Source organism: Stegodyphus dumicola, chromosome 1, assembly GCF_044657685.1.
Source record: "Stegodyphus dumicola isolate Sdum_Otavi_A_Nest chromosome 1, ASM4465768v1".
Taxonomy (NCBI): domain Eukaryota; kingdom Metazoa; phylum Arthropoda; class Arachnida; order Araneae; family Eresidae; genus Stegodyphus; species Stegodyphus dumicola.
The window spans coordinates 155,817,820-155,843,404 of NC_140768.1; the positions used below are offsets into that span (position 1 = coordinate 155,817,820).

A 25,585-nucleotide genomic window follows, 5' to 3' on the forward strand; every position below is an offset into this window, starting at 1 on the left:
TAAAAAATCTACCGGCCAGCATGCAAGAAGAACTGATCAAAGACGATCTTGAAAGACGTAAATTCCCAGTCTTGAAGGTGAAACAATTCACACGCAGCCCAAAATTTAATCTCGAAAAATTACCTATTTTCCTAATAGAATTGAAGAAAAGCAAAGCAGGATATGCCATTTATCATCTTGACAATATGTTCAATATGAACATAAAAATTGAAAAATATCAACCAAAGAAAAGAATTATTCAATGCTTTCGCTGCCAGGAATACGAACATTCCCAACATTTATGCACGAAACCGGAACGATGCTGTAAGTGCGGAGCACACCATCGAAGCAAACTATGCCCATTAAAACCGGAAGAAAAGCCAACATGTATTTTCTGCTCGAAGCAACATGTATCCTCATATCGTGGATGTGAGGTTTATCAGAAAAAATTCGAAAAGAAAAAACCTGTACCAAGTGCACCAAAATTTAGACATAACAACGAAGATTTTCCTCCTCTCCCGACAAGAACTGATAATGGAAACACTCAAAACGCCGAATCCAGTCGTAATAGAAGTAGAAACATCCAACCTCCGCCTGAAGATCTTAATGAAGCAATAGAATGGATCAAAGACCCCAAAATCAATAACTTATTAAGTAACATCATCAATCATATAAGTAAAATAAGAACAGCGAAGAACTCCGCTGAAAAATTTATGCTAGGATTTCAAGCAGTCATGTCGATAATTAAGTTCGCCGAGGATTCTGATTAACTTCAAGTTTCACAGTTGAAAATATTATCTGAAAAATTCTATTCCTTAAGGCCATGAACCTCTCTTTTAACTTTAGGCTTCTTTTCAAGCAGCAACCGGAGAGTCAGCACTTGGGTGGGTGACCACCCTCGTGACTGGCCTCGACGAATGACGACCCTGTGGGTGAGCGAAGAAATTCAGGAGTAAACGCAGAAACGTTTCGCCGCTCGGACAGCCACTGCTCATTTTGTTTTCGCTTAAAATCGCAGGATTTTTATCCTTTTGAATTTTTCGCCTCTGTGCGGGTGCGTATTGCACCACTTTTCTCTCTATTCAACTGGCCGTATGGCATGATCAAAACCGATTGGATTAAGGCTCGTTGTAGCCAAGGCCAATTTTGTAAAAGATACCGATTAGATTAGATTAGATTTCATCATTTCTACTCTGATTCTTGCTGAGTGAACGTCATTTTGACTCTGCCATTTTCCTGCGCTATTTCGTTTTCTTGTACACGATGTCTGCTAAACGAACTTATTCTGCATCTAATGTAAGTATTTCTCGCTTGTACCTAATTTCTAGATTACTATTTTAAACACGAATTTTATTTCTTTTTGAATGTTTTATTTATTTAAATTTTTAATTGCCAGGTTCTGTTTGAAGATCCTGACTTTCCTTTTCGGGACTCAGATGACGATGTAAGTTTTTACATGTATTTTTAACGCACTTTTTATTTAACGTATTTTATTACTATTTGAATGTATTTTAAACGTATTTTATTTTATTTTGATAGTTAATCGATGAAGTGGATCAGATTTTTCTGGAAAATCCTATGGATCTACCCTTGTATTATCAAGTGGGTTCCGGATTTGAGGTAAACTTTCGTTTCGTTATGATTCGATTAGAATATTTTTTCTAGTACTAGAAATGAATGTATTTATTTTTTATTTATTTACTTATTTTTAGACTTCTCCTTCATCAGCTCGTGGGCCTGTATACATAGCCGGTTCCGATGAACGTTCGGTATATTTTTCTTTTTTACATGATTTATTGAAATAATGTATTTTTGAAAATGTTTGATTCTTAATGAAAACTTATTTTTATGTTTCAGATCGATGAGGCAATTGTTCTTACGGAAAAGTCTCGTCGACGGAACCATAAATATCAGGCCGAGGAGATTACCTTCCACGCTTGTGTGGACATCGAAAGACTGCCTCAAGGCGTGCAAGGCATCCCGATGGTTCGAATTCCTGAATTGTTTATGCCGTCAGAGAATTGTTCGAACAACTCATTCGCCGTACAGCAGCTGATTTAAATCCATCGGACCTCATCCGATTTTGCATCCAGGCAGGAGGTTTGGACAAACCGATCAGCACTTCTCTGATGGCAGTTTCGACTTTAACGGTCGAAAAGATTCTGGCTGCAGTCATGAAAGTACTGCAGTCCAAAGAGAAAATCGAGCTGGATACAGGGTTCGCAGTGGACGTGATCACCATCAGAAGACCTGTTGGTGCCGGACGAAACAGGAAAGTGATTAATATCTCAGTGGATAGACTCAGTAAAAAGTCTATTTTGTCCATTCCCTATGACGATGAAAGACTGTGCTGTGCCAAAGCGATTGTTTATGCCTTGGCGCATTTGCACAAAGATACAAGTGCCATCAATGCCTTGAAAAATCATCGTCAGCCAACACTGAGGAACCGTGCAAGGAACCTTGATTAAGATACAATGTCCTAGTGTCCCTAGGTCCCTGTACTTTTGCAGAGATAGCTATATTTGAAGTTCACCTGGATACTCAAATTGCCGTCTTTTCTTCGGAGAACTTGAACCGAGTAAGTCATTATTTTTTATCTCAAGATATTTTTTGTTTTTAAATGTTCATAATTAACTAGATGATAGTTCACATTTATTTAAATTGGTTCTTTTATATTTATGATAAAATTTATTTCGTACGTGAATGATTTTTTAAAAAAAGTTTTCAATATTAATGAACTGAAAAATATTCAGACAACTAGCATTATAGTATTCTGATTATGTTGTTTCCATGTTAAAAAAACTGAGTACACAGTGAATGTTTAAATTAACTTTATGCCTATATGCAATTTGTTTCGATGTTAAAATATAATGGATGAAAACTGAACGCATGGTGAATTTTTATTTTTAGAGAACTTTAACTTTTTTAATTAGTTTCTACGTTAAAAATATAATGGGGGAAAACTGAATGTTTTCTTTTTCTAAATTGTTCGACTTTGGAATTTATTTTTAGAGAAAAGATTTTTCGTTTAGAAATTTAAAATATAACGTGGATCTTTACTTTTAGATTACTTTAAATTGTTATATTAACTTTATATTTTATGCATGTTAAGCAATTAGCTTTGATGTTAAAGAAAAGATAACTTGTAAAAACGCATGGTAGAATTTTTAGATTCTTTTATATTTTATGCATGAATGCTATTTCTTTAGACGTTAAAAACATGCCTTATAAAAATGGCTAGTGAAATTTTAGACTACTTTAACTTTTAAGATTATATTTTATGCATATTCACGCATAAAATGCATGCATGTAGGAAATTTGTTTAGATATTCAAAATTTAGGGTGTATAAAATCGAAAGTTTTAGATTATTCGATTTAAGGAAAAGTTTTTTCTGTTTAGATGCTAAAAATAAAACTTGTGAAAGTTTTTACTTTTAGGTTACATTAACTTGTTTAGATTATTTTTATATGCAATTCATTAAGATGTTAAAACTTTAAACTATAAAAAATGAATTCACGATGAAAATGTTTTTTGTTTTACTTTAACATATATGCATGTAATTACTTTCGATGTTAAATGCATTAGGAATTTTTAGATCGCTTTATGTATGCAATTAAATGTTAAAAACTGGTTTTACTTTGATTTTTTGGAATTCAAGAGAATTTTTTTTTTTGTCTTGCTGTATCTTAGGTGGTGTACAAAGGAAGCGAGAGGGCACAACGGATCAATTTGTGGCTTCACGATGGACATAATGACATCATAATGTTGTCCTGAAAGTCCATAAGTCCCTGAAAGGGTTTTTTTGGTAGCAACCATTATTGCACAGCATGTGAAAAGCCGTATGATCATCCGGAAAGCCATAGATGTGCCAATGAGTGCCCTATATGCCTAAGGATGGACTGTGCTCCAGGCCAGACCCAACGATGCCCGGACTGTGACCGTCTCTGCCGATCCGATGCCTGTTGTGCAGCACACAAAGCCCTCACTGGAAACCAAGAGTTTTCACTTTGCGATAAGGTAAGTGTTTTGAAAATATATCTTAATGAACAAAGTTAATTATCATGTACTTTTATTTTGAAATGGTTATGTTAAAAAAATTATTGTCGTTACAGGTATACCAGTGCAGGGACTGCTGCCAAGTGATTGAACGCCGTAAGTGCCCTAAAGATCTGCATAAGTGCGGTACCACCAAATGTCCGTCTTGCGGCCAGTTTGTCGTGGCTGCTGAGCACCGTTGTTATTTGCGACGTGTTGCTCCGAAGAAGTCTGATGATGATTCATCTTTTTTGACTTTAAAACGGACCAGTCTTCGGGGGAGCATCTCGTAAATTTCGCGGTGGCTCAGTATGCCGACGGCACTGAAAAGGTGTTCCCGGGTTACGAAGCATGCCAAGATTTCTGCGCCTGGCTGTTCACCCCACAACACAAGGGCTTCACCGCCGTGGCACACAACATGAAAGGCTAAGTTAAAAATACCATAGTTTGCATGCTTTAATTATGACTATGCTTTCAATAGTATTAATGATATTTTTTTTACTTACAGGTTCGATGGGCAGTTCGTGATGGCCTGGCTCCTGGAGCAAGGCACAGCGCCGGAGGTGATCCTTAACGGGTCTATGATCATGACTGTAAGACACTCCAGTCTCAACATTCGGGTCATAGACTCGTTAAACTTTTTACCGATGGCGTTGGCCAAACTACCGGGGTGCTTCGGTCTCAGCGAGTTAAAGAAAGGATACTTCCCTCATCTCTTTAACTCGAGGGAAAACCAGAGTTATGTCGGACCGCTACCGGACCCCCACTATTACAGCCCGGATACCATGAGCACTTCAGCCCGACAGGCATTTCTGTCCTGACATGAAGCACACAAGGGGGACGTGTTTAACTTTCAAGACGAGATGTTGGCCTATTGCAAGTATATTTTTTTCTTCTTGTTTCATTTTTATTTTATTTTTTTTTATATTTCGTATTTTTAACATTTTTTCTTTTAATAGATCGGACGTGGATATTCTTCGGCGCTGTTGTCTGGAGTTTTGAGCCCAGTTTTTGGATGTGGCGGGTGTGGATCCATTCCAGTAAGTTATTTTCTCATTCTGTTCTAATCATGTTTTACAATTATGTTATGTTTAGTGTCTCATACCATACTTTTAATTTCTTTTCAGATACGGGACCATTGCGTCAGCCTGTATGGCAACGTATCGGAGTGGCCACATTCAGCCCAACACGATTGCCATGGTGCCCACGCACGGCTACGTCAACTCAACGAATTACAGCCCTGATTCGATCCGGTGGTTAGACTTTGTTGCTGCTTCGGAAGGCATTGCCATTCAACATGCGTTGAACGGAGCCGGAGAGCACAGAATCGCCGGTGTCTCGGTAGACGGTTTCTGCCAAGCAACACAAACCGTCTATCAGTTTCAGGTATGTAAAAAGTAAATTATTTTTCTATATGATTCTTTTGAATGATTTTACACTTTTAATGTTTAATTTACATGTGGAACACTATTAATATATTTGTATTATTTTAGGGCTGTTTCTTCCAAGGGTGTAGTTCCTGTTATGACGGTGATGTCATTCATCCACTAAAAGGGGTTTCCATGACAACGTTGCGAGAGAAAACGGAAGAGACCACACGAAAGCTTCGCACCCAGGGTTTCCACGTCATCGAAATGTGGGAGCATAAATTTCAAAGAGAGAAGGAGGAAAATCCAGATCTCCAAGCTTTCCTGGAGCAACACCATCTGAGGGACCGGCTTAATCCTCGAGACTCATTTTTCGGAGGACGGACCAATGCCCTCAAATTGTTCCACGAGGGAGACGCTAAATATGTGGATTTCACATCCCTCTATCCATGGGTTCGTACTTTTTTATTATTTTAAAACCTTTTCATGGATGATGTGTTTTTTCGGATTTTTATGTATGTTTTTTGACTTTTTGTTTTATTTCACAGGTGAACAAATATTGCGTCTACCCTGTAGGACATGCAACAATCATTACGGAAAGCTTTGGGGATATAGAAAATTACTTTGGACTTATCCAGTGCCGTGTGATTCCTCCTCGGAACCTCTATCTCCCGGTACTGCCCTATCGGTGTAGGAAGAAGCTCCTGTCCCCCCTGTGTTGGACTTGTGCCTTTCTACAGTTTCAGTCTTCCTGTACCCATACAGACGATGAAAGAGCTCTTGTCGGAACGTGGGTATCGGAAGAAGTCAAGCTGGCGATAAAGAAAGGTTACCGAGTCACACATGTAAGTATTCAAAAGATTATTTAAATTATTTGTCATAACCCAAATTTATTTAAAATCTTTTGTCATAACTGAAATTTATTCTTTATTTTCTAGATTTACGAAGTCTATCATTTTAAAGAATCGTCTACTTCCCTGTTTCGTTCCTACATTGATCTCTTTCTGAAGATCAAACAGGAAAGTAGCGGTTGGCCTTCGGAGTGTGTGACGCCTGAAGACAAATTAAAGTATATTCGCCAGTATGAAGAAAGAGAGGGCGTCAAGTTGGACGCTGGAAAGATTTCCAAGAACCTTGGGCGTCGACAAGTTGCCAAGTTGGCCCTAAACAGTTTCTGGGGCAGTTTCTGTTGAATTTTTGTTTCAGATGGGGCATGAACGTCAACAAAGCGCAACTGACCTACGTACATACGGTGCCAGACTTTAATAAGATGTTGGCGGATCCTACTAAAAAAGTAAGTTTTCTTATCGTTTTTATCCATCTATAAGCTTAGTGTGTTTCAAACTGTTAACTCATAACTATTTTGAACTGTTAACTTATGATTCTTCTTTTATTTTCAGATCAAGGATGTCTTTCTTCCCACGCCTGAGGTGGCTGCCATTTGCTGGGAATCTTCAAAGGAGTTTGTACCGCAGGATGCCTCGACCAACATTTTTCTAGCAACTTTTACGACAGCTTGGGCTCGTCTCAAGCTGTATAGTGAAATGGAGAAGCTGGGTCGAGATGTCCTGTATCACGACACAGATTCCATCATCTATGCCTCGAATGGTTGCAATGATCCCCCCTTAGGAAACTTCTTAGGAGAATTTACCGACGAACTGGATGGAGATGTTATCAAAACCTTCGTGTTAGTTAAACACCTTTAAAAAGTTCCTTATTTAATATGTACCAAAAAATGTTTAATGTTTTTTCTATTATCTCTTTTTTTCTCATGATGTTTTATTTTTTCTGGAGGACCGAAAAACTACGCATACCAGACGGCCACTGGGAAAACCTGCTGCAAAGTCCGAGGATTTTCATTGAACTTCCGGAATTCCCAGTTGCTGAATTTTGAAGATATTAAAAGTCTGGTCTGCAGCCTCGACCGAAGTGAGATCATCTCTCTTCACAACCCCTGCAAAATCACCCGAGAAGCGAAGAGAAGAAAGGTGGTGAATAACCCGGAAACAAAACTGTACAGAATTGTGTTGGATAAAAGGGTGATCCAACAGGACTTGACCACCTTACCATTTGGGTTTTGAAAATAACTTTTGTAAAAATGTATGGTATGTACAAAAAATATTTGTATGTAAAAAGATGTTATGCACAGTATTTGCGTGTAAAAACTTATTTACGTAAAAAATAAACAGAAGTTTGAAAATTATGGTGTTTTTCTTTTTTCAAAGAATGGCATGAAAGGTAAGTTTTTATTATTTTAAGAAAATTGTTATATTTTTTCAAAAATTATTATTATATGTTAGTTTAATTAGAAAGAAAAACATAACACAAATAATCAGAAATTAACTTTTATTCATATCTCAAAGTATTACACATGTCATTACAATTTTAGCCACAGCTGCGAAGAGGATTTTCTTTTAGGTCTAGCATACATAGTTTTTACATTCATTAAATGTTTGTTTTTGACAAAGTCTTGAGGAAAGTTGTTAACATTCAGTACATTTTTAAACTGTTCAAAGGCAAAAGGTTTTTGAGTTCTATTTCTCAACAGAAAGTTTATCAACTGAACAATGTCAGAGCCAGAAAACACATGATCATCCAGAATGAGTTCTTTATTCTGTGTCCAGGAAATCTGATGCTCTTTTAGAAAATCTATTATTTTCTGTGCCGTTCTTTTCTGCTTCACAGGAACTGTTTGCATAATTTCTTTTTCTATACCTTTCTCAGAAAGTTGTTCAGGCGGTTGTTCTTCGGAAGTGTTCACATGAGGAAATGTAACATACTTTTGCAGAACTTGTATGTACAATTTAGACTTTTCTTCATCGTCCATTTTCTTTTTTAAGATGTTTTGAATTTGTGTGTCTAAATCACTCAAATGTTCATCTTCAAATTGCTGCATACGATCCAGGGGTACCAGCGCAAATTTCTTACTGTGTTCCATGGATAAGGGAGGATAAGACACTGACTGCTGCAGGAATCAGGAAAGATAGGAAACCGTCACCTTTTGAACCAAAAGACGCCTTTTCTTAAAAAGAGGTACGTTTTTGTCCGCTAGTTTTCTTAAAGTTCTTTTGAATGGGGCGAGTCGATTTTTGACGCGTTTTGTGATGGGTACGTTTCCTTTTAGAAGATTTAAAACGCATTCACAAACTGATTTGATGAGATGGTTTGGGCACTTTTTCAGTAGAGCTGCTTTTATTCGACTTTTTCCTAATAGTTTTAGATAATCCACATCCTTCTGATGAGACATTCTGATGACAAATGAACTCTTCTTCCTGCACACTTTCTTTTATATAGGTAGCAAATGCAGCCGCTTTGGTTAAAGCACAGCAATTAAATCCTTTTGCATGAACATGTTAAAGAACTTTTCTTTTTTAAATTCTCTATCTTAGGACAGTCTAGATTTATGATGTCTCTCTTAAATTTTCTAAAAATAATTTCTTTTCTAACCCTTTCACGTATATGACAGAATAAACATGATGACAAATACTGCAAAATAATACGAAGGTGAGTATAAGGTAATACACCCTCACTCCAATTCATGTGATGACGATTTCTTGTGACCCAAGCAAAACACTTTTGCTGAGATCGTGATAATGTTTTCCAAGGTTGAGGAGGTAAAAATGACCAGCAACTGTGATATCCTTCATGCACAGAATACAAGGCTAATTCTTTAACAACGTAGCAATGAGGCATCCATTGAAAACCTTCGAAATCGATCACGATGGGAGAAGACATGTTAGCCATTCGACGTCTCAAACTGAAATGAACTATCGGGGCTGGTAGACATAGCATTTATCTCCAGGAAAGATGCCTGTACGAAGGCGAAGCGTTTCACTTGTTTCAGGTCGTAAATCAATCAACAAGTAACTGAAAGGATTTGAAGTAGCATCCTGAAAAATTTCTTGAAAGGCCTCTACTTTTCCGGGGAACATTTGTCTAGCTAAATGCATAATTTGACTTTTATCTCTAGGATTTTTGTATAGGACAAGGTAATGGGAATTTAAATGAATATTTCTCATCTCCTTGCCTTGGTGAAAAAGATTTTGCGTTATAAAAATGACTGAAAGGTTTCGGTGATGACTTCCTTTTGTAAAAAGTTTGCTTAAACGGGTATCGCTTGCTAGTACAGACATTAAATCGTCTATAATAATTAAAGCATTTTGAAGAGTCTGCAGGTTAGATGGTAATTCTTCTTCAAAATTAACATTTTTCATGGAATTAAAAAGAGGTTGATAACTTCCGTAGCAATAAATAATATTGGTCGGCATAGGATGGAACATTTTATGATCTATCAATTTCTTCACAAAAAATGTTTTTCCCGAACCGGTAGGTCCGCTCAGAAGACAAGTAGAAGGATGTACTAACTTGGGCAGTTCCATTTTTGCAAATGACAGGAACAAGAAAATACTGATTTTTATACTTCACAGAAAATCTCTAAACAGCCTTTAAGTATATTGGCAATCAGAAGACATTCGCTCCTTGAATCCACAATATTTTTCGTAAATTCCAAACAGTGATTTTTGAAAACATTTAAAGAGCTTTGAACGCATTCACAAATTGTTTCTCCGCAATGTGTGTGATTTAAATAAAAATTGGAAAACTCGTGGCACTTGATAAAACCTATTGAATCAATCTTTTGATAAATTTTATAAATGTCAAGTGTTGTTTTATTTTGAAAACAGTTGAAATCTTGTTTAGATGTCCATTGGAGATGAGTTCAAATTAGGAGGGCCATACTTGAAAAAATCCACAAAACTAAAATAACAACAATTTTTTGTCTTTCCATGTTCGTGATGTTTAACACACTGTGCTCACACTGTGTATGGAGAGCCCTTTCATACCCCAAAATGTGTTATCTAAATTGTTGTTACACGAGTTTTGTTTAAATATATGTAGAAACAACACAAAAGAAATGCAAGACACAATTTTTCAAATTAAAACAACTTTATTTTTTAAAAATCATGTTTACACCATATCTTTTCTTGACAAATTGAAATATTCGGAAATCATAATTCTTTCCGGTTAACGGTGATACAATGAGTTCCATACAGAGTCCTTGACATCGTTTAATAATAAAATAAATACAATATTGTCCACACACATTAGAAGTTAAACTTTGAAGCGAAATCTTGTTCCAGCGAACATGACGATATTTCTTGACAAAGGATGCGATATCTTCTCCATATACTTCAGGAGGGAGTCCATAAGAGTCGAAAAATTCAAGAGTCTGTTGATCTGTAAGGTAGACAGCTAGTCAATGAGTTCCTTTTCATCATGTTTGTCCGTATTCAGCACCAGTGCACAGGGAAAATTTTGAATCACAGGTGTTTTGTCAGATGGGAAAATACCCGCATATTATCTCGAAGAAATAGGATCTCGAGATAAGATTTGATGAATCTGTGATGAATTCATCAGTTTCCAAAATCATACAGAATATTTCGAGCTTTATTGATTTCTATCAAATTTTCAAATTCAGCATACACTAATAAGGTAACAGTTTGTTCTAAAGGACTGTCAAATTTTATTTCTAATCTTAAGTTGCTGTGTCGAATCAGGTTTAAATGAGAGCCATCACAAAGATCAGGTGACAAATCGAAGCGAAATAAGGAATATCCCTTTGGAAATTCTGATCTTGAAAGGTAAAGTCCTCGGTCGTCTGCATTTGTAAATAAATTCTGATAAGCTCGTATAAAATGGTTTTTCTCAAAATTAGGTTGAAAAGGATTATGAGGTACCGGTTGACCATCTACATAAACGCCGATAAAGTTCATATTATAATGCTTGAATTCGAAAGGAGACTTTTTATAGTTTCCATTGAAGGCATCATTATCGACGCAAGTCACCACAATACGATTAGGCATTTGGCCTATGAAAATGTTATCTTGAAAAAAAGTCATATTTCCAGTGGGAATGGAATAGGCTTTGCATAGTACTCTTTGAATGGGATATTTGGCTGTTGATTTTTCTAGGCTTTTGCATGTCCTAGCACAACACCAGGGCTAACTCTCACTTTTCTTACAAACAAAGAAGCATGTTCGAGTACGACTTTAAATTCACCATCTCCCAGTAAACAAAATTCGGGTTTGCTGCGTATGAGTTTAATCTTCATATCCACCATATTCAACAAAAGTCTTTCTTGATGAAACATATCCAAATGCAACCGGCCAATCATATCGACTGAGGCACTCAGTTTAAACAATTCTGCTCGTTGGTTGAATCCTTCGTTCGGCTGAGTATCTTGAGTATCAAAAACATTCATACGTCCTGCTGTATCTTTAAAAAACAATTCTGATGAAAGTTGCGAAGTTTTCGTATCAAATCCATGATTCAATAATTTTTCTATCATGGCTCTGTAGGGATAAGTGTTATTACTGGTAGAAACGAGTCTTTCATTTAAACTAATATCCACTTGTGAAAACATGGAATGTAAAAACAGATTGACAGGTCCTACTTTACTTTCAGCGGTGATAGGCTTGCCATCACTTTTTAAAATTTTCACCTTCACATAGAGTTGTGTCTGTGATAAGTCAAAGTATTCGTCTCGGCTTTCAGAAACATTGAATTCAACAGGACTTCCTTCCGACACATTGGCTAATGGATGAAATTCAACCCACTGACCTTTTTCTATCACTGTTTGAGTGGGAGGTAACGAAAATAAATCCAATTCGGATTTTGCGCATTCTGGAGAATCTTTTAACAGAAAAGCCATTACGAGTCAAAAATATCACGTCGTTGCACCTTCCTGGCTTTAGACGAAATGAAGCGTTTGGGGATTTTGCGCTTCCTTTTAAACCTTCCATGACCGATCATCTCGTCTGCTTTCTGAACTGCTTTCCTCGCTAATTTTTTTCCAGCTTCTTTAGATCTGGTTTTGAGGGACACATTAAAATTTTCGCCCGACAATACGTCGTTCGCAATCTGTGTTCCAGTCAGTAAAGCTTCTTTTCCCACTGTCTTTGCCCCTCTCATCAAAAAAGGCATGGCACTGCGAAACAGTTTTGCAAAAAATCCACCAATCCCATAACCTTTCTGTAAAATGGTTCCTTGATAGTAAGGTAGCCCATTTCCAGTTTGAGCTACATAATAATCTTCAAATTTTTTCGTACAACACGTATAAGGCACTCTCATTTTGATGCTTCTATTCTTGCATACACAATTCAAATGAAATGGATTTTCAAATGGATGCTTCTTTTATAGAATTTGTCTGAGGTGAAAATGCAATACAAGAAATACTTTGCCTCTTTCGAACGGCACTAAATCTCCAGAGTGAAGTCTTATGTCAATACGTATAGTCTGAAACTGCTGACGAATGACTGGCAGGTAAAAGGGTCTGAGATAATGAGCGTTTATGATATCCCCATCATTTCCTTCCACCGTGACAATTTTTAGCAACGGAGCTTGTACATCTGCAATGATTTGAGGCTCTACGAGATCACAATATACATACATGACAGGAAAAGAGGCTTTTGGATCGGCTACGAAAGGACTTTGCTCCAATCCTTTGTAAACACCAGTCTTGAATCCTAAAAGTTCAGCTAATCCTTCATGAAGAATGACACTGCATTTTTCGTCTGTCTTAATGGTCACTTTTTTCGTGACAGGATGATAACTGAATTCAATCTTATTTTTATGCAAGGGTATTTTCATGGCTTTTAATAAATCTGGTATCGTTTCATAACATCCTGGAGGAACTCTTCTCCCTTCCAGTTTTCCATCTCCTAAATCAAATCCAAATAAATTGTTGTCTTTTCGGACGTTATACCACGTGTGAGGGTAAATAAAGTCCACAAGAGATAATTCCCACTGATTATTTTGTAGGGTTTATATTTATTTTAACTAACATTTATTTTAAGTTTAAACTATCTTTCCTGTCAAGCCTTACTTTCCCATGGAACTGCCAATGCCAGAGTATGTAAATTTTAGTAGAACGCGCAAGGATTCAAATTATCAGCGGAAGTATTCTGATTTAAATAGAAAGGAAACGAGTTCGAGGTGTGATATTCTTACTTCACGAGCGCGGAGGTAGTTCGCCAGAAATTGAAGAACCCCGCGTTTCGGCCTGTGTGCTTGCCTGGAAGTAGTGTTAATCGTTCAAGTGATCTTCAAGTTTGCTGAATTAGCAGCGGTATTGTAAAACGCGGTGACTTAGTTACTTTTAGAGAGCCTCGTAGTTAGAGTCTTGTCTTTAGTTTCTTTTCAGGTTATTATTTTTATTTGACCGCCGAGTTGGCGCAATTTGTGAGCGTCAAGAGCACGCAATTGTAATTTATTACGTTGAATAAAAAGGGACTTAAACCCTTAACAAGACTCTGTCTTTTATCCAGTTTTCACAGTCACCTCTTGGTTGCGTGCAAGTTGGAGGCGCGCAAGGTTGCGTGCAAGTTGGACGCTACATTGGCGCCCGAACACTTATCGAACTGAAATGGCCGAAAATTGGATGGAAACCGCTGGACAACACCAAGAAATGACAAGCCAATTGGAAGGATTTGGATACCTGGTCCAGACTTTGAGAGCGTCAATCAAGCCAAACGTCCATTTCGACGGAAAAACTTCGGTAACGGTATTTCTAGAAGGTCTAGAAAACCACTTTCAGCTCTACCCTGTTCCTGAAAGACAAAACGTTGCCATCGCCACATCCGAACTAAGAGGACAGGCCGCGCTATGGTGGAAAAATATAGGCAAATTTTTATTAGGGGAATTTGGAAGCCAGACATATACATTTGAAAATTTCAAAAAATCGTTAGTAAAGGCCTTCCCCATAGTGAAAGATCGCGCACGGCTGGAAGCCGAACTATATAGTTTCTATCAACGGGATATAGAAGAATTGACGGACTTTATTTTACGAAAAATCAAGCTAACGGATATGCTGTATGGAAAAAAACCCGATGCGGATATAATTGAAATAATCTTACCAAGATTGTTATCCGCTGTTCAAGACTACTTTGAAATTAGAAACCCAAGCACATTGCAGGAGCTCTTCGAATTGGCGGTGAAGTTTCAAAATCGCAGAATAGCGGAAAAAACTAGAGGAGCAACGTATTCTCAAAGTACCCGAAGGAAATCTTCAAATGAGGAAACCAGAAATGGAAATCGCTCTTATGGGGGAAAGAACTATCAAGCTAACTCATCGAAACTCGAAGGTCAAGACCCAAAAAGAAAATTCGAAAATAAACATCCGCGTACCCAGAAGGCACAGATTGAAAGGAAAGCTTTAAACGAGTAGAGGGGCCTGTGAAAGGGAGGGTCCAGACCCCGGAAGTTTTAAAAAAACCCTCAAATATACATCTAAATACGGTCATCGTAAAAAACTCACAGCTACCAATTATACAAGTCCTGGTTGGCGATGTACCAGTAGAAGTTCTCATCGATACAGGAGCAGAAGGAAATTTTATGAGTGAAAATTTCTTCAAAAAGAATTTTTATAGGGTACGATTATTTAAAACCAAAAATACGGAAATTATAGCGGCGCAAGGAAAAACATGTCACTGCATCGGGAAATTATCATTAAACTTACAGGTAAAAGAGGAAAGCCTCAAAGTATTAATTTTTGTAGTGAAAAATCTGCAAAATTCTCTTATTTTAGGTATGGAGTTTTTAAGGGCCGCGAGGGCCAAATTAAATTTTCAAGATAGTTCCGTGGTGTTGGAGATGGACCGGAGGGTGGTGGAACCTGTGGAGACACCGCAAGTGGACCTTAGCCATCTGAATGACCATGAAAGGCAAGCAATACAGCAAGTGGTGAGTAATTTTTCTAATTTGTTTTCAGAAAAACCAGGAAATTGTCAAATAGTCACGCATAAGATTCAATTAAATGCCGAAAAACCTTGTAGGACTAATCCTTATCGGTACGACAAACAAAAAGACGTAATCATCGAAGAACATATTCAGGAGATGTTAAAGAATAAAATAATAACGCCCATAAATAGTGAGTACGCGAGTCCAGTCGTACTATGTAGGAAAAAGAACGAGTTTCCTCCTTCGGATAAAAGGGCTTGGAGGTTTGCTATTGATTACAGAAAAGTAAATAGTATTACGAAATTTCCAGTCTACCCTTTGCCGGTTATAGACGAGATCATTAGACAGATCAAATCGACAAGATACATGTCTACTTTGGACTTAACGTCTGGCTACTATCAAATAGCTATGAGACCCGAAGACATACATAAAACCGCGTTTATAACAAAATCGGGCACTTATGCATTTTTACGCATGCCCTTTGGGTTGTGTGGGGCCCCATCAACATTCCAGAGAGCTATGGACATTGTTCTAAAGCCTGTCCTAGGAAAATCAACTTTAATTTATCTAGATGATATAATTATAACGAGTAGTACGTTGGAACAACACATTAATGATCTAGAACAAGTTTTTAAATTATTAAAAGAGGCCGGTCTTACAATTAACGCCTCAAAATGCAAGTTCGCAACTAAAGAACTTAAATATCTCGGTTATAAATTTCGCAAAAGGGTATAGAAACGCAAGATTCAAAAATAAAAGCTATCAAGAATTTCCCACCGCCCAACACCGCCAAGAGACTTTCTTCTTTCCTTGGGTTATGTTCTTACTATTGATCTTTCATAAAAGATTTCGCTAATATTGTTGAACCACTCTTAGTAATCAAAAGAAAAAGGGGTAAATTTACGTGAACAGCGGAAGCAAACACAGCTTTTGAAAGATTAAAAGAAGCGCTCATTAATGCCCCTGTTTTAAAATTCCCGGAGGGGGACCAAAACCTGGAAATTGCAGCAGATGCGTCAGACTATGCGGTGGGTGTGGTTCTTATGCAAAATAACCATCCTCTGGCATTTTTTAGTAAAACGTTGAATCAGACACAAAGGAATTATACAGCTACAGAAAGAGAAACATTAGCCGTATTAATGGCTGTACACAAATTTCGAGTTTATTTCGTCAAAGCGCCAGTAACAGTCTTTTCGGATCATGCGGCTGTTGGTAGACTTTACTCGGGGAAGAACCTAACGCCCAGGTTAATAAGATGGGCTTTAAAACTCCAAGAATATAATATCCGAATAAAATATAAACCGGGTAAGGAAAACAATGTAGCTTTCTCGTATAAAACTGGACGATGAAGGAAATGAAATTAAATGCGCTGTGTTGACTTCAAAAATTTTAGATTCTAGAGATACGATTATTACTGAACTGAAAGCTGATCCTGAATTTGGAAATATCTATGCATATTTGAAAGACCCCGAAAGCTTTGAGCACACAGACATCGATGCGATAAGAAATAGAGCAGAAAACTATGAAATAATAGATAATTTATTATTTTATACGAAAACAACAAACGAAAATCTTGAGTACAAACCAGTCATCCCAGCCTCGCTTCGATTAAGCATTTTGAAGGAATTACACGACGCGAAAACAGCGGGTCATTTAGGGGTCAGAAAGACTTTAAAGAGGGTACGCGAGGCGGTATATTTCCCGCAATTATACAAAATAGTAACGGCGTATGTCAGGTCCTGCAATCAATGTCAGTTAATAAATGATATTAATTACAGCCCGGCCGGGTACTTAAATAGCATTCGCGCTACATTTCCGAATGAAATTTTAGACATAGATCTTCTTGGTCCCTTCCCCCAGAGCGAGTTAAATAAAAATCGTTTTCTTTTAGTAATAGTAGATCATTTTTCAAAATGGACAGAAATTGTTCCACTTAAACGCGCGTCAGCCAAAACAGTCGCAGATGCATTCTTACACAGATACATTTTAAAATACGGTGCACCGATAAAAGTCATTAGCGATAACGGAAAACAATTCATTAGTCAAATGTTTGAAAACATATGCAATGGACTTGGCATACGCCATATCAAAATGGTTCCGTATAGACCACAGGCTAACATAGCAGAAAGAGTTAATAAAAACATAGTAAAAATAATTCGTTACGTGAGCACACATGACAAGCGCTGGGATGGCTACATAAATGAATTAGCTTATGCTTTAAGAACGGCACATCATGATACTACGGGAAAAACCCCAGCAGAATTATTTTTAGGCCGAAAATTAATTACGCCTTTAGATAAATTATTCTTTGTGCAGCAAAGAGAGCAGGAGTTTAAACAAAAAGATGTGCAAAAGCTGATTGATCAGGCGCTTAAAAGCTCGGATACGGCAAGAAATAGGCAGAAAGTATATTATGATAGAAAACGCCGTGAAGCAGATTTTAAAGTTGGGGATAAAGTATTGAAGCGGAAATTTTCTTTATCAAGTGCCCCAGACAATTTTACGGCAAAGCTAGCTCCAAAATTTGAAGGTCCCTATGTAATTCAGGAAATCAAATGAGTAGTATTATATCTTAAGAACGAGAGAGGGGAAATCTGTAAAGCAAGTCCCGACCAGGTGAAAAAATACTATAATCGAAATGATTTTGAAATCCTTAAAAGTTTCTTGCAGGACTCAAGTCGAAACGAAGTAGAAGGTCCAGAAATAACAACAACTATTCCACCACCCAAGAAGCAGAGAACTGGAGAGAGACCTAGCCCTTCTACAACCCGGACGTCGGTATCAAAAAGAAAAAATAACTTTCAAACTCCAGCGTTTAAGAAAAACAAGAATACAGATGCACTGCGTAAAGAAACCGTGGTAAAGAGTAAAACACCACCTACAACGGATCGCAGGAGAAATTATACATCAAGGAGAACGCGCACACGGCCACAGAGTCAGGTGCCAGCAAGGCCGCCGTTCCGGAAACTGAAACGGCAACAGCAGCAACAAAAATATCAGGAACAGAAGAAATTCAAGAAGGACTCCAGCCGGAGGACGTCAAGACCAGCCGTCCCAGGGAAAAACGGAAATGCCAACAACCAGACGATTACTCCGCCAAGAGGCCAGCATGTAGAGGACGCAAAAGAAAAACTAATGTGGGCGACACTCGGAGGTCAGTAAGGAGAAGATTGACGTCCATGAAACCTCTAACTTGGGACCAATATTGCCAAAATAGAATGACGGAGTTTCAAGCATCGAAAACTCAAAGATAAGTTAAAACCTTCTATAATTTTTTTTTTTCTCTTTTGTTCCGAAATGTTATGTATAAGTACGAAGTTCTATGTTTTGACGAAAGTCAATATGTCTCGGTTGAGATTTAGTTTTGTTTTACTTTATTTAGCTAAGGCAAAAGTATTATTTTCTTTAAAAGCTAAGAACAAGCATTTTCTGTTGGTCGAAAGACTAATTCTGTTATGTTAAAGCCAAAATTTGGCCGAAGATAAAAATAACTTCGTATTCTTGTATTAATAAGAATTTTAGTTTCAGTGCCGCCAGCTTGGCGAAGAATGAGTAAAGTAAAAATTTATTTTCTCTTATTCATTGTATGGTAAATTGTAAAAATATATGTATTAAAATTTTGTAAATGTACGTAAATACTTGAATGTTATGTAAAAGTAGAATTTAGTCTAGAAGCATAAAATTTTAGATGCTAAAAGTAAATGCTCAAAAGCAATGAATTCAAAATTTAAGTATTAAATTGTAGATAAAGTCATGCTTTAGAGCAAAAGCCTGCATGTTTAAAGATGAATGAGGGGGAAGTTAGAATGAATGTGTTTTGTAGGGTTCTCCACCTACACTTGAATTTTTAAGAATGTTAAAGTAGCTCATTTAGTTGTAGAATGTCGAGTAAGGTGTGTCTATTTGGTCGTTGAATTCTAACAAATCATGGTGGTTAGGAAAAGTGTTGTAAGACTAAAACACGAATATTCCCGTTTGACACCACACATGGTGGAGAGCCAGGGCAAAGTTAAATTAATGCTTGAAAAATTGAATGAATGTGAAGTAAGCAATAACTAAGAAAAACGAATCGTGTAAAAACAAAAATTTATTGTGTCAAGAAAGTGTAAATTATAATGTATTTAGAAAGATACTGATACTTATTCCTTCCAGATGCTGGAAGAAAAGGCCAAGATTGATTGATGAAGTCCAGGAAAAGTTGCTGTAAGAAGAGAAAGTTATAAGTATACACAGAATTTTAGTATACAATTTGTTACATAAGATTTTTTTTTGTGTAAACGAGGTTCTCGACAGTTAGTTCAGAATTATAGAAACTTACAACAGGTTGTTTGTAGGACCTGCTTCCAAGTTTTCCAAATTCTGGCAGCGGCAAATGTAGGGTTTATATTTATTTTAACTAACATTTATTTTAAGTTTAAACTATCTTTCCTTTCAAGCCTTACTTTCCCCTGGAACTGCCAATGCCAGAGTATGTAAATTTTAGTAGAACGCGCAAGGATTCAAATTATCAGCGGGGAAGTATTCTGATTTAAATAGAAAGGAAACGAGTTCGAGTAGTGATATTCTTACTTCACGAGCGCGGAGGTAGTTGGCCAGAAATTGAAGAACCCCGCGTTTCGGCCTGTGTGCTTGCCTGGAAGAATTGTTAATCGTTCAAGTGATCTTCAAGTTTGCTGAATTAGCAGCGGTATTGTAAAACGCGGTGAGTTAGTTACTTTTAGAGAGCCTCGTAGTTAGAGTCTTGTCTTTAGTTTCTTTTCAGGTTATTATTTTTATTTAACCGCCGAGTTGGCGCAGTTTGTGAGCGTCAAGAGCACGCACTTGTAATTTATTACGTTGAATAAAAAGGGACTTAAACCCTTAACAAGACTCTGTCTTTTATCCAGTTTTCACAGTCACCTCTTGGTTGCGTGCAAGTTGGAGGCGCGCAACGCTACAATTTAAATCAATCGGCGTAGGAAGCTGAGTGGTAAATTGCGATATTTTTTTGTCTGAAAAGTGCATGGAGCTGTCGCTGATCAGTGTGATAAAGGAAGACATGTTTCTTCAAATGAGAGGTAAGTAGAATGTACAGGCCTTTTATAGCATCCTAACATCTTCTACCCAAGCATTGAAGCTTTCGGGGTACCCCTGAAATTTCACAAAATATTCCACTTTCCCTCGACGTTTCCTTTTTTTCAAAACTTTTTCTACGGGGTAATAACCAGAATCGGAAACCTTTTGAAGTTCTTGTTTGTAAAAGGTCCCTTGTATGACTTCTCCTGCTAAATCTTTCAGTTTGTAGACGACAGGAGTCCTCCGAATAATTTTATAGATTGTAAAAATTTCTCTTGTCCAGTTTTGTTCATATCCTTTCTCGAACAGCATTTTTGCTCGGCTGATGCGCACCGTGTCTCCAATCTTTAAATCGGTAGGAACATTTTTTTTACTGATTTCTGATCGTACAATGTTTTCCAAATGTTTTCTTGATTTTGTAATGTAACCGATGAGGGTTCCGTCTTAATACTTCGATGCCATATATTGTTATAACTGGATATCAATTGATCTATAACATCAATATATTTTCGTGTATTCATTTCAGTAAAGTATTTCCACATTTTAGTTTTAAGGGTGCGATTAAATCTTTCCACGACAGAAGCTTTGGTTGCATTATGTGTCGTGAAAAAGTGAATGTTTTTCTTTTTCAAAAAATCTTGAACTTGCTTATTGGTGAACTCTTTCCCGGCATCTGTTTGCAAAGATTCGGGTGTACGTTCCGAAAATATCTTTTCGAAAGCAGATTTGATAGACACCGATGTTTTATCTTTGAGAGGAATAGCCCAGGCATATTTAGAAAGGATATCTATACAAGTCAGTAAATATTTGTACTCATTATTAAATGAGGCTAACGATTGCATATCTACTAAATCAGATTGAAATTGCTCGTTTAAGCCTCCTACGATGACTCTGTTCCTGGGAAACGTGTGCCTCAAAGGCTTGTGCAAAGTATAAGAATCCTTGGTTTGCAACCATTTCTGGATGTCTTTTGTTTTTACGCGACCTTTTAAAGCACGATGCAAAGCAGCAACACCGAAGCTTGCGGGGACCTGAGGATCCCGATAGGTCTGAGTCAGAGCTGCGTTCATTGCAACAGTTGTTATGATCTAAACGTACACTGATATTCATTTATATATGTTTAACTAGAACAAAAAAATACCCTAGTTTCACGTATATTAAGATTCTAGAAATAGGTCTAAAAACCAAGAGAGAAAAATGAATGTTACTTAACATCTCAAAGGCTGAATAATGAATGATACATGTTTAAGAATAACAACACTATTTATACTCTATAAAAGTCAACAGGTATTTTGAAAATAATTTATGTGAGTAATCATTACAGATTAATTCTTTTAAATAAGGTCTGAACCTGGAGACAGTCATGAGATCGTTGTAAAATAAAATAACATTTATTGAGCATCCTAATTTTTTTACAAATGTTCATAGTATTCAATACCTAAGACACCATTGGTAGTACAAAGTGTGTTTCTTACTTCATCGAGTACATGGTTTAAACACACAGATTTTATAAAATGTCCTTGGTAATGTAGTGAGCAGGTTTCACTAACATTAAATAGGATTCTTCACCCCAAATGTTTCCATAAAATTGCCTGGCGATGTCAACAGCGTTGAATATCAGAGCAATGGCATTCACAGTTTCTGTTTTATGAACGAGTTCTTCACAGTCTTTCAGCTGGGGATATTTTAGTTCTTGTTGGTTAAGAAGCTCTTCAAGCGACATCTTTAGAATGGTTTGAAGTCGCGCTCTTCCCATAGAAATGTCAAAGGATTGGGGCAGATTTTCCTCCTTAACAGGTTCGTCGGATATGCTTTCGTAGGCTTCACAAAAGTTCATGTTTTGATAAACGAGGTTGGTGACAATGTCACTGATACGGCTAAAATTGGTCATCAGTTCTTCCCATTGCGTAGTTGTAATGCTCAGGCTAGGTTTTTCATCTCCTTGAGCAGAAAGTTGCTTCAGAGTGAAGTGAGAATCTTTATACGTGACCACAAAATTCTTGGGCAATTCCAGATTTAGTGTCAGCAGGTCTGGTTCCTGCACTGTCATGTTGGTTGCGAGAACATTCAAACACCATGGCTCAAAATTTACTCCTCGTCTTGTCGGATTGTAAGCTTTACCATATTTGGCATACTCTCGGATGTGCACAGTCACTTTTCCCTTGTAAATGCTGGGTCCCAAAAAGACATTGTGAGTAAGCTCCTCTGGAATAGCGTCTTCGGTGAAGAGTCCTTTGCGCTGAAAAAAAATTAAATCAGTTAGTATATAATACATAAAAATGGGGTCACATACAATATCAACTTTAATATATAAGCTTTTCGCAAATACGTACTTTTTTCTCGAAATGGGATGTTTCTTCTGCTTTTCTTTTGATACAAGAGCTAGCTGATTCTCTTGGAACATCTTGGGTGCGGTCTTCAAGGTTCAACACTTTATCATTCAAAGGCATAGGTTCTTTCTGAAATAGGTTTTCCATCTGAAAAAAGTAAAGCCAAATTAAGCACATATTGCAAATTCAACTATTTTTAAAGATTAAAAAATCTAAAAAATGGTATATTTCAAAAAGTTACTCACCTCTCTGTGGTTTCGTGCCTGATCCATTCGAAGCAGTGAAGAAAGATTGTCTAAGCAGAAGCAGGTACGTACACTCAGGGCGACAGGCAGGAAAGAAATGCGAAACGTTGCTCGGGATAACCTTATATTAGGTAGGAACTCTTTATTTCATCTGAACGATGATTTGGTTAAGAGACGGTGAGGTCATATTTCAAAGAATCTGATTGGTTCACAGAAAAGTATCCCTACACCTAAAGCGGAGGCACACAAAAGTGTGATACGGCAGACGCCATTTTGTAAAATAACAAGCTCCAACAGGTTAGGGGTGATGTCACCCTCCTGACGCCACTTTGTAAAAACGTGCTCAAACAAGAAACGGATGATGTCACCCTCCTGACGCCACTTTGTAAAAACGTGCTCAAACAAGAAACGGATGATGTCATTCAAAAACGTGTTAAGCGATCGTTACCATAAAACCTAAAAAAATAGTGTCGTTGCCACAAAAAATAAAAACTTTGAAAAATAGGGTCGTTGCCACAAAATCAAAACGAAACTTGGATGATGTCATTCCGTCTACGTCATTCCTTCCATCTACGTCAGTTCCGGTTGTCACGTGATCCAAGATGGCGCTGGTGTCGTCACTTCCGGGGGGAATCCAAGATGGCGGAGACAACGCCCCCATTGCGTCATCCATTGTTCTATTACGTCATGGCAGCATCCTTTGAGCTCCTGAGGACCTGCGCTTATTACTAGTGGTTCTGCACGCTGGGCCGATATTCCAGAGGTCCGTGGTTCGATTCCCGGCGAAAGCGATTGCTAATTTTTCATCTCACCGGCTTTTGTAATTAACCTAATGTCTCTACAGATTTATCAAAGTTAAATTCTATTCTTGTGATTTTATGTTTCACTAAATTTGTGCATTTTATTGTCCATTGGCAAGTGCACCAATCTTTGTAAAATGTTAGTTTCGTTTTCGAAGTAATCTCAGATTAATGATTTTGTTCGATGTTGTTTTTCAAATATTAGGTAATTGTTAGGGGTAATTAAGAAATTCATAAAATTTCTGAACATATAATGTTTCTTCAAACAAATATTGAACTTTTCAATGGACATTGAAAGTACGATAACAGGCATTTTGGGGACTAAACAGGAGAAAGATCTGCAAGTGTTAGCCACAGAACTGGGTCTGCCCGTCTCAGGTAATTTGAAAGTGACTCAACTCAAAGAACTAATTACGCACGTAAACAAAAAATTCTATAAATTTTTAACTAAGCTAAAGTTTAACACATCCACTTGAATGAACCTTCGAAGTGACGAAGGTAAACATCTCCATACAAAACGGCGTACTCAACTAAATATCTTATTGCAAAAATTCAAGAGAGCTGCTTCGAACCAGGAGGAAATCCAATCCCACGTAGTGAACTTTTCTAGAATCATCCTGATTCTGTACTGTTGAATGAATGATCTTGATTCAGTGAAGGTTTGAAGAGAATCATCCTGATTGTGTGCTGTTGAATGCATCATCATGATTCTGTACTGTTGAATAAATCATCTTGATTCAGCGAAGGTATCAAGAGAATCATCCCGATTCTATGCTGTGTGATGAATCATCCCGATTCAATGAAGTATGAAGAGAATTATCCTGATTCTGTGGAGTTTTGAGCGAATGATTCCAATTCCATGAAGTATGAAAAGAATCATCCATATTCTACGTTGCTCATAAATCATCCCGATTTAATGCACAGTATGAAAAGCGGAAAAATATATTATGGTCATCGATGTCTTACGAACCAGGTGATAGAGTATAGGAGACGAGGCAGACGAAACCAACATGTTTCTGGCTCTTCTCCGAGATGTCGTACGAGCCAGAGGGGTAGTCTGTAACCCAACGACTTCTCGTTACTGTAACCTCACGGATCAATGAGCGTGTGATACTTCTTTGGCAATATGAAGCAACTCCAAAGATGGAACACAGAAAAAACTTTATTTAGCACTCAAAATGGCGACATACAAAACAAGAAGAAAAAGGAATTCTAATATTTAAAAATAAATTACATTCTTCGTGCGAGAGTCGCATGTGGAACTGGAGCCTGGTTTCAAATACTGCCATTCACAACTTAATGTTCATCTAATTAAATTATTTATTTTAAACTACAAGATTTTAATAATATTTAAAGCTGTTACAACCTCTCCTCCAACGGAGAGACTTTTACCGAAGGGAAAAGTTCTGTAAAATTCGAAAGTTTATAAGTTCGGCTTGCTCAATTGCTTAAAGAGAAAAGGTAATTTCTCTTATAAATTTCCAAATTTCAGGCCAAAAATTTTAAGTTTTAAACAAATCTTTTACACCACATTTAACTAGAAAGAAATGGAGAACGTTCAAATACATCATTTGAGCATACATTAAATAATAAAATAAATTCTAAATGTCGTTACATACACTAGGAGTTATTATATTACTTAATTCTACTCAGAACATATACGTTCTTGTGCAAAGATCCTTTGCGATGAATGACCTTAAAATTATAAGGTTGTAATGAGAGTTCCCAGCGCATCAATCTAGAGTTACATTTGGCATTGGATTGTACGCAGACCAAAGGGTTATGATCAGTTTGAATCAAGAATTCTTGCTCACCATCCAGATAAAAATGTAGTTTCTTGATAGCGTAGATGATAGCAGCGCACTCATTTTCAGTAGTAAAATAATTCTTTTCAAATTTAGTAAATTTTTTGCTTATATACAAGACAGGATGTTCATGTTGTTCATCATCTAATTGGCATAGTACTATACGCATACCATTGTCTGACGCATCGGTTTGTATAATAAACCTTTTATCAAAGTCGGGAGCATACAGAATT

General features: G+C 37.1%; 3 protein-coding genes across 6 annotated transcripts in view; 1 reads left to right on the forward strand and 2 right to left on the reverse strand.

The window, feature by feature from the left end:
* Positions 1-1,145: 1,145 nt before the first annotated feature.
* On the forward strand, positions 1,146-7,579 carry LOC118186813 (uncharacterized). Of its 3 annotated transcripts, none has more exons than XM_085822390.1 (9): positions 2,039-2,557; positions 3,671-3,997; positions 4,093-4,895; positions 4,975-5,055; positions 5,143-5,401; positions 5,509-5,835; positions 5,931-6,227; positions 6,321-6,676; positions 6,783-7,579. In XM_085822390.1, the coding sequence occupies exons 5-8, from the start codon at positions 5,168-5,170 to the stop codon at positions 6,573-6,575; spliced, it is 1,113 nt and encodes a 370-aa protein (XP_085678516.1). In that variant the 5' UTR covers positions 2,039-2,557; positions 3,671-3,997; positions 4,093-4,895; positions 4,975-5,055; positions 5,143-5,167; the 3' UTR covers positions 6,576-6,676; positions 6,783-7,579. The 3 variants fall into 3 exon arrangements, with proteins under 3 accessions (XP_085678521.1, XP_085678516.1, XP_085678514.1); XM_085822388.1 differs by having other exon boundaries at positions 4,093-4,891; XM_085822395.1 differs by lacking the exons at positions 5,143-5,401; positions 5,509-5,835; positions 5,931-6,227; positions 6,321-6,676; positions 6,783-7,579 and adding exons at positions 1,146-1,275; positions 1,376-1,423; positions 1,519-1,599; positions 1,692-1,748 and having other exon boundaries at positions 1,837-2,557; positions 4,093-4,891; positions 4,975-5,058.
* A 3,768-nt stretch (positions 7,580-11,347) lies between these two features.
* LOC146999350 (uncharacterized protein F54H12.2-like) lies at positions 11,348-12,091 on the reverse strand. The gene has a single exon (XM_085821253.1). The coding sequence runs from the start codon at positions 12,089-12,091 to the stop codon at positions 11,348-11,350; it is 744 nt and encodes a 247-aa protein (XP_085677379.1).
* Positions 12,092-21,555: 9,464 nt separating this feature from the next.
* LOC118203127 (uncharacterized) overlaps positions 21,556-25,585 on the reverse strand; it is a 41,920-nt gene continuing 37,890 nt past the window's right edge. For both annotated transcript variants that reach the window (XM_085822405.1, XM_085822400.1), the window contains 2 exons: positions 22,506-22,649; positions 21,556-22,411 (listed from right to left, as the gene is read on the reverse strand). In XM_085822405.1, the coding sequence (XP_085678531.1) occupies positions 21,680-22,411; positions 22,506-22,649 (876 nt within the window). In that variant the 3' untranslated portion in view covers positions 21,556-21,679. The remainder of the gene's footprint in view (positions 22,412-22,505; positions 22,650-25,585) is intronic.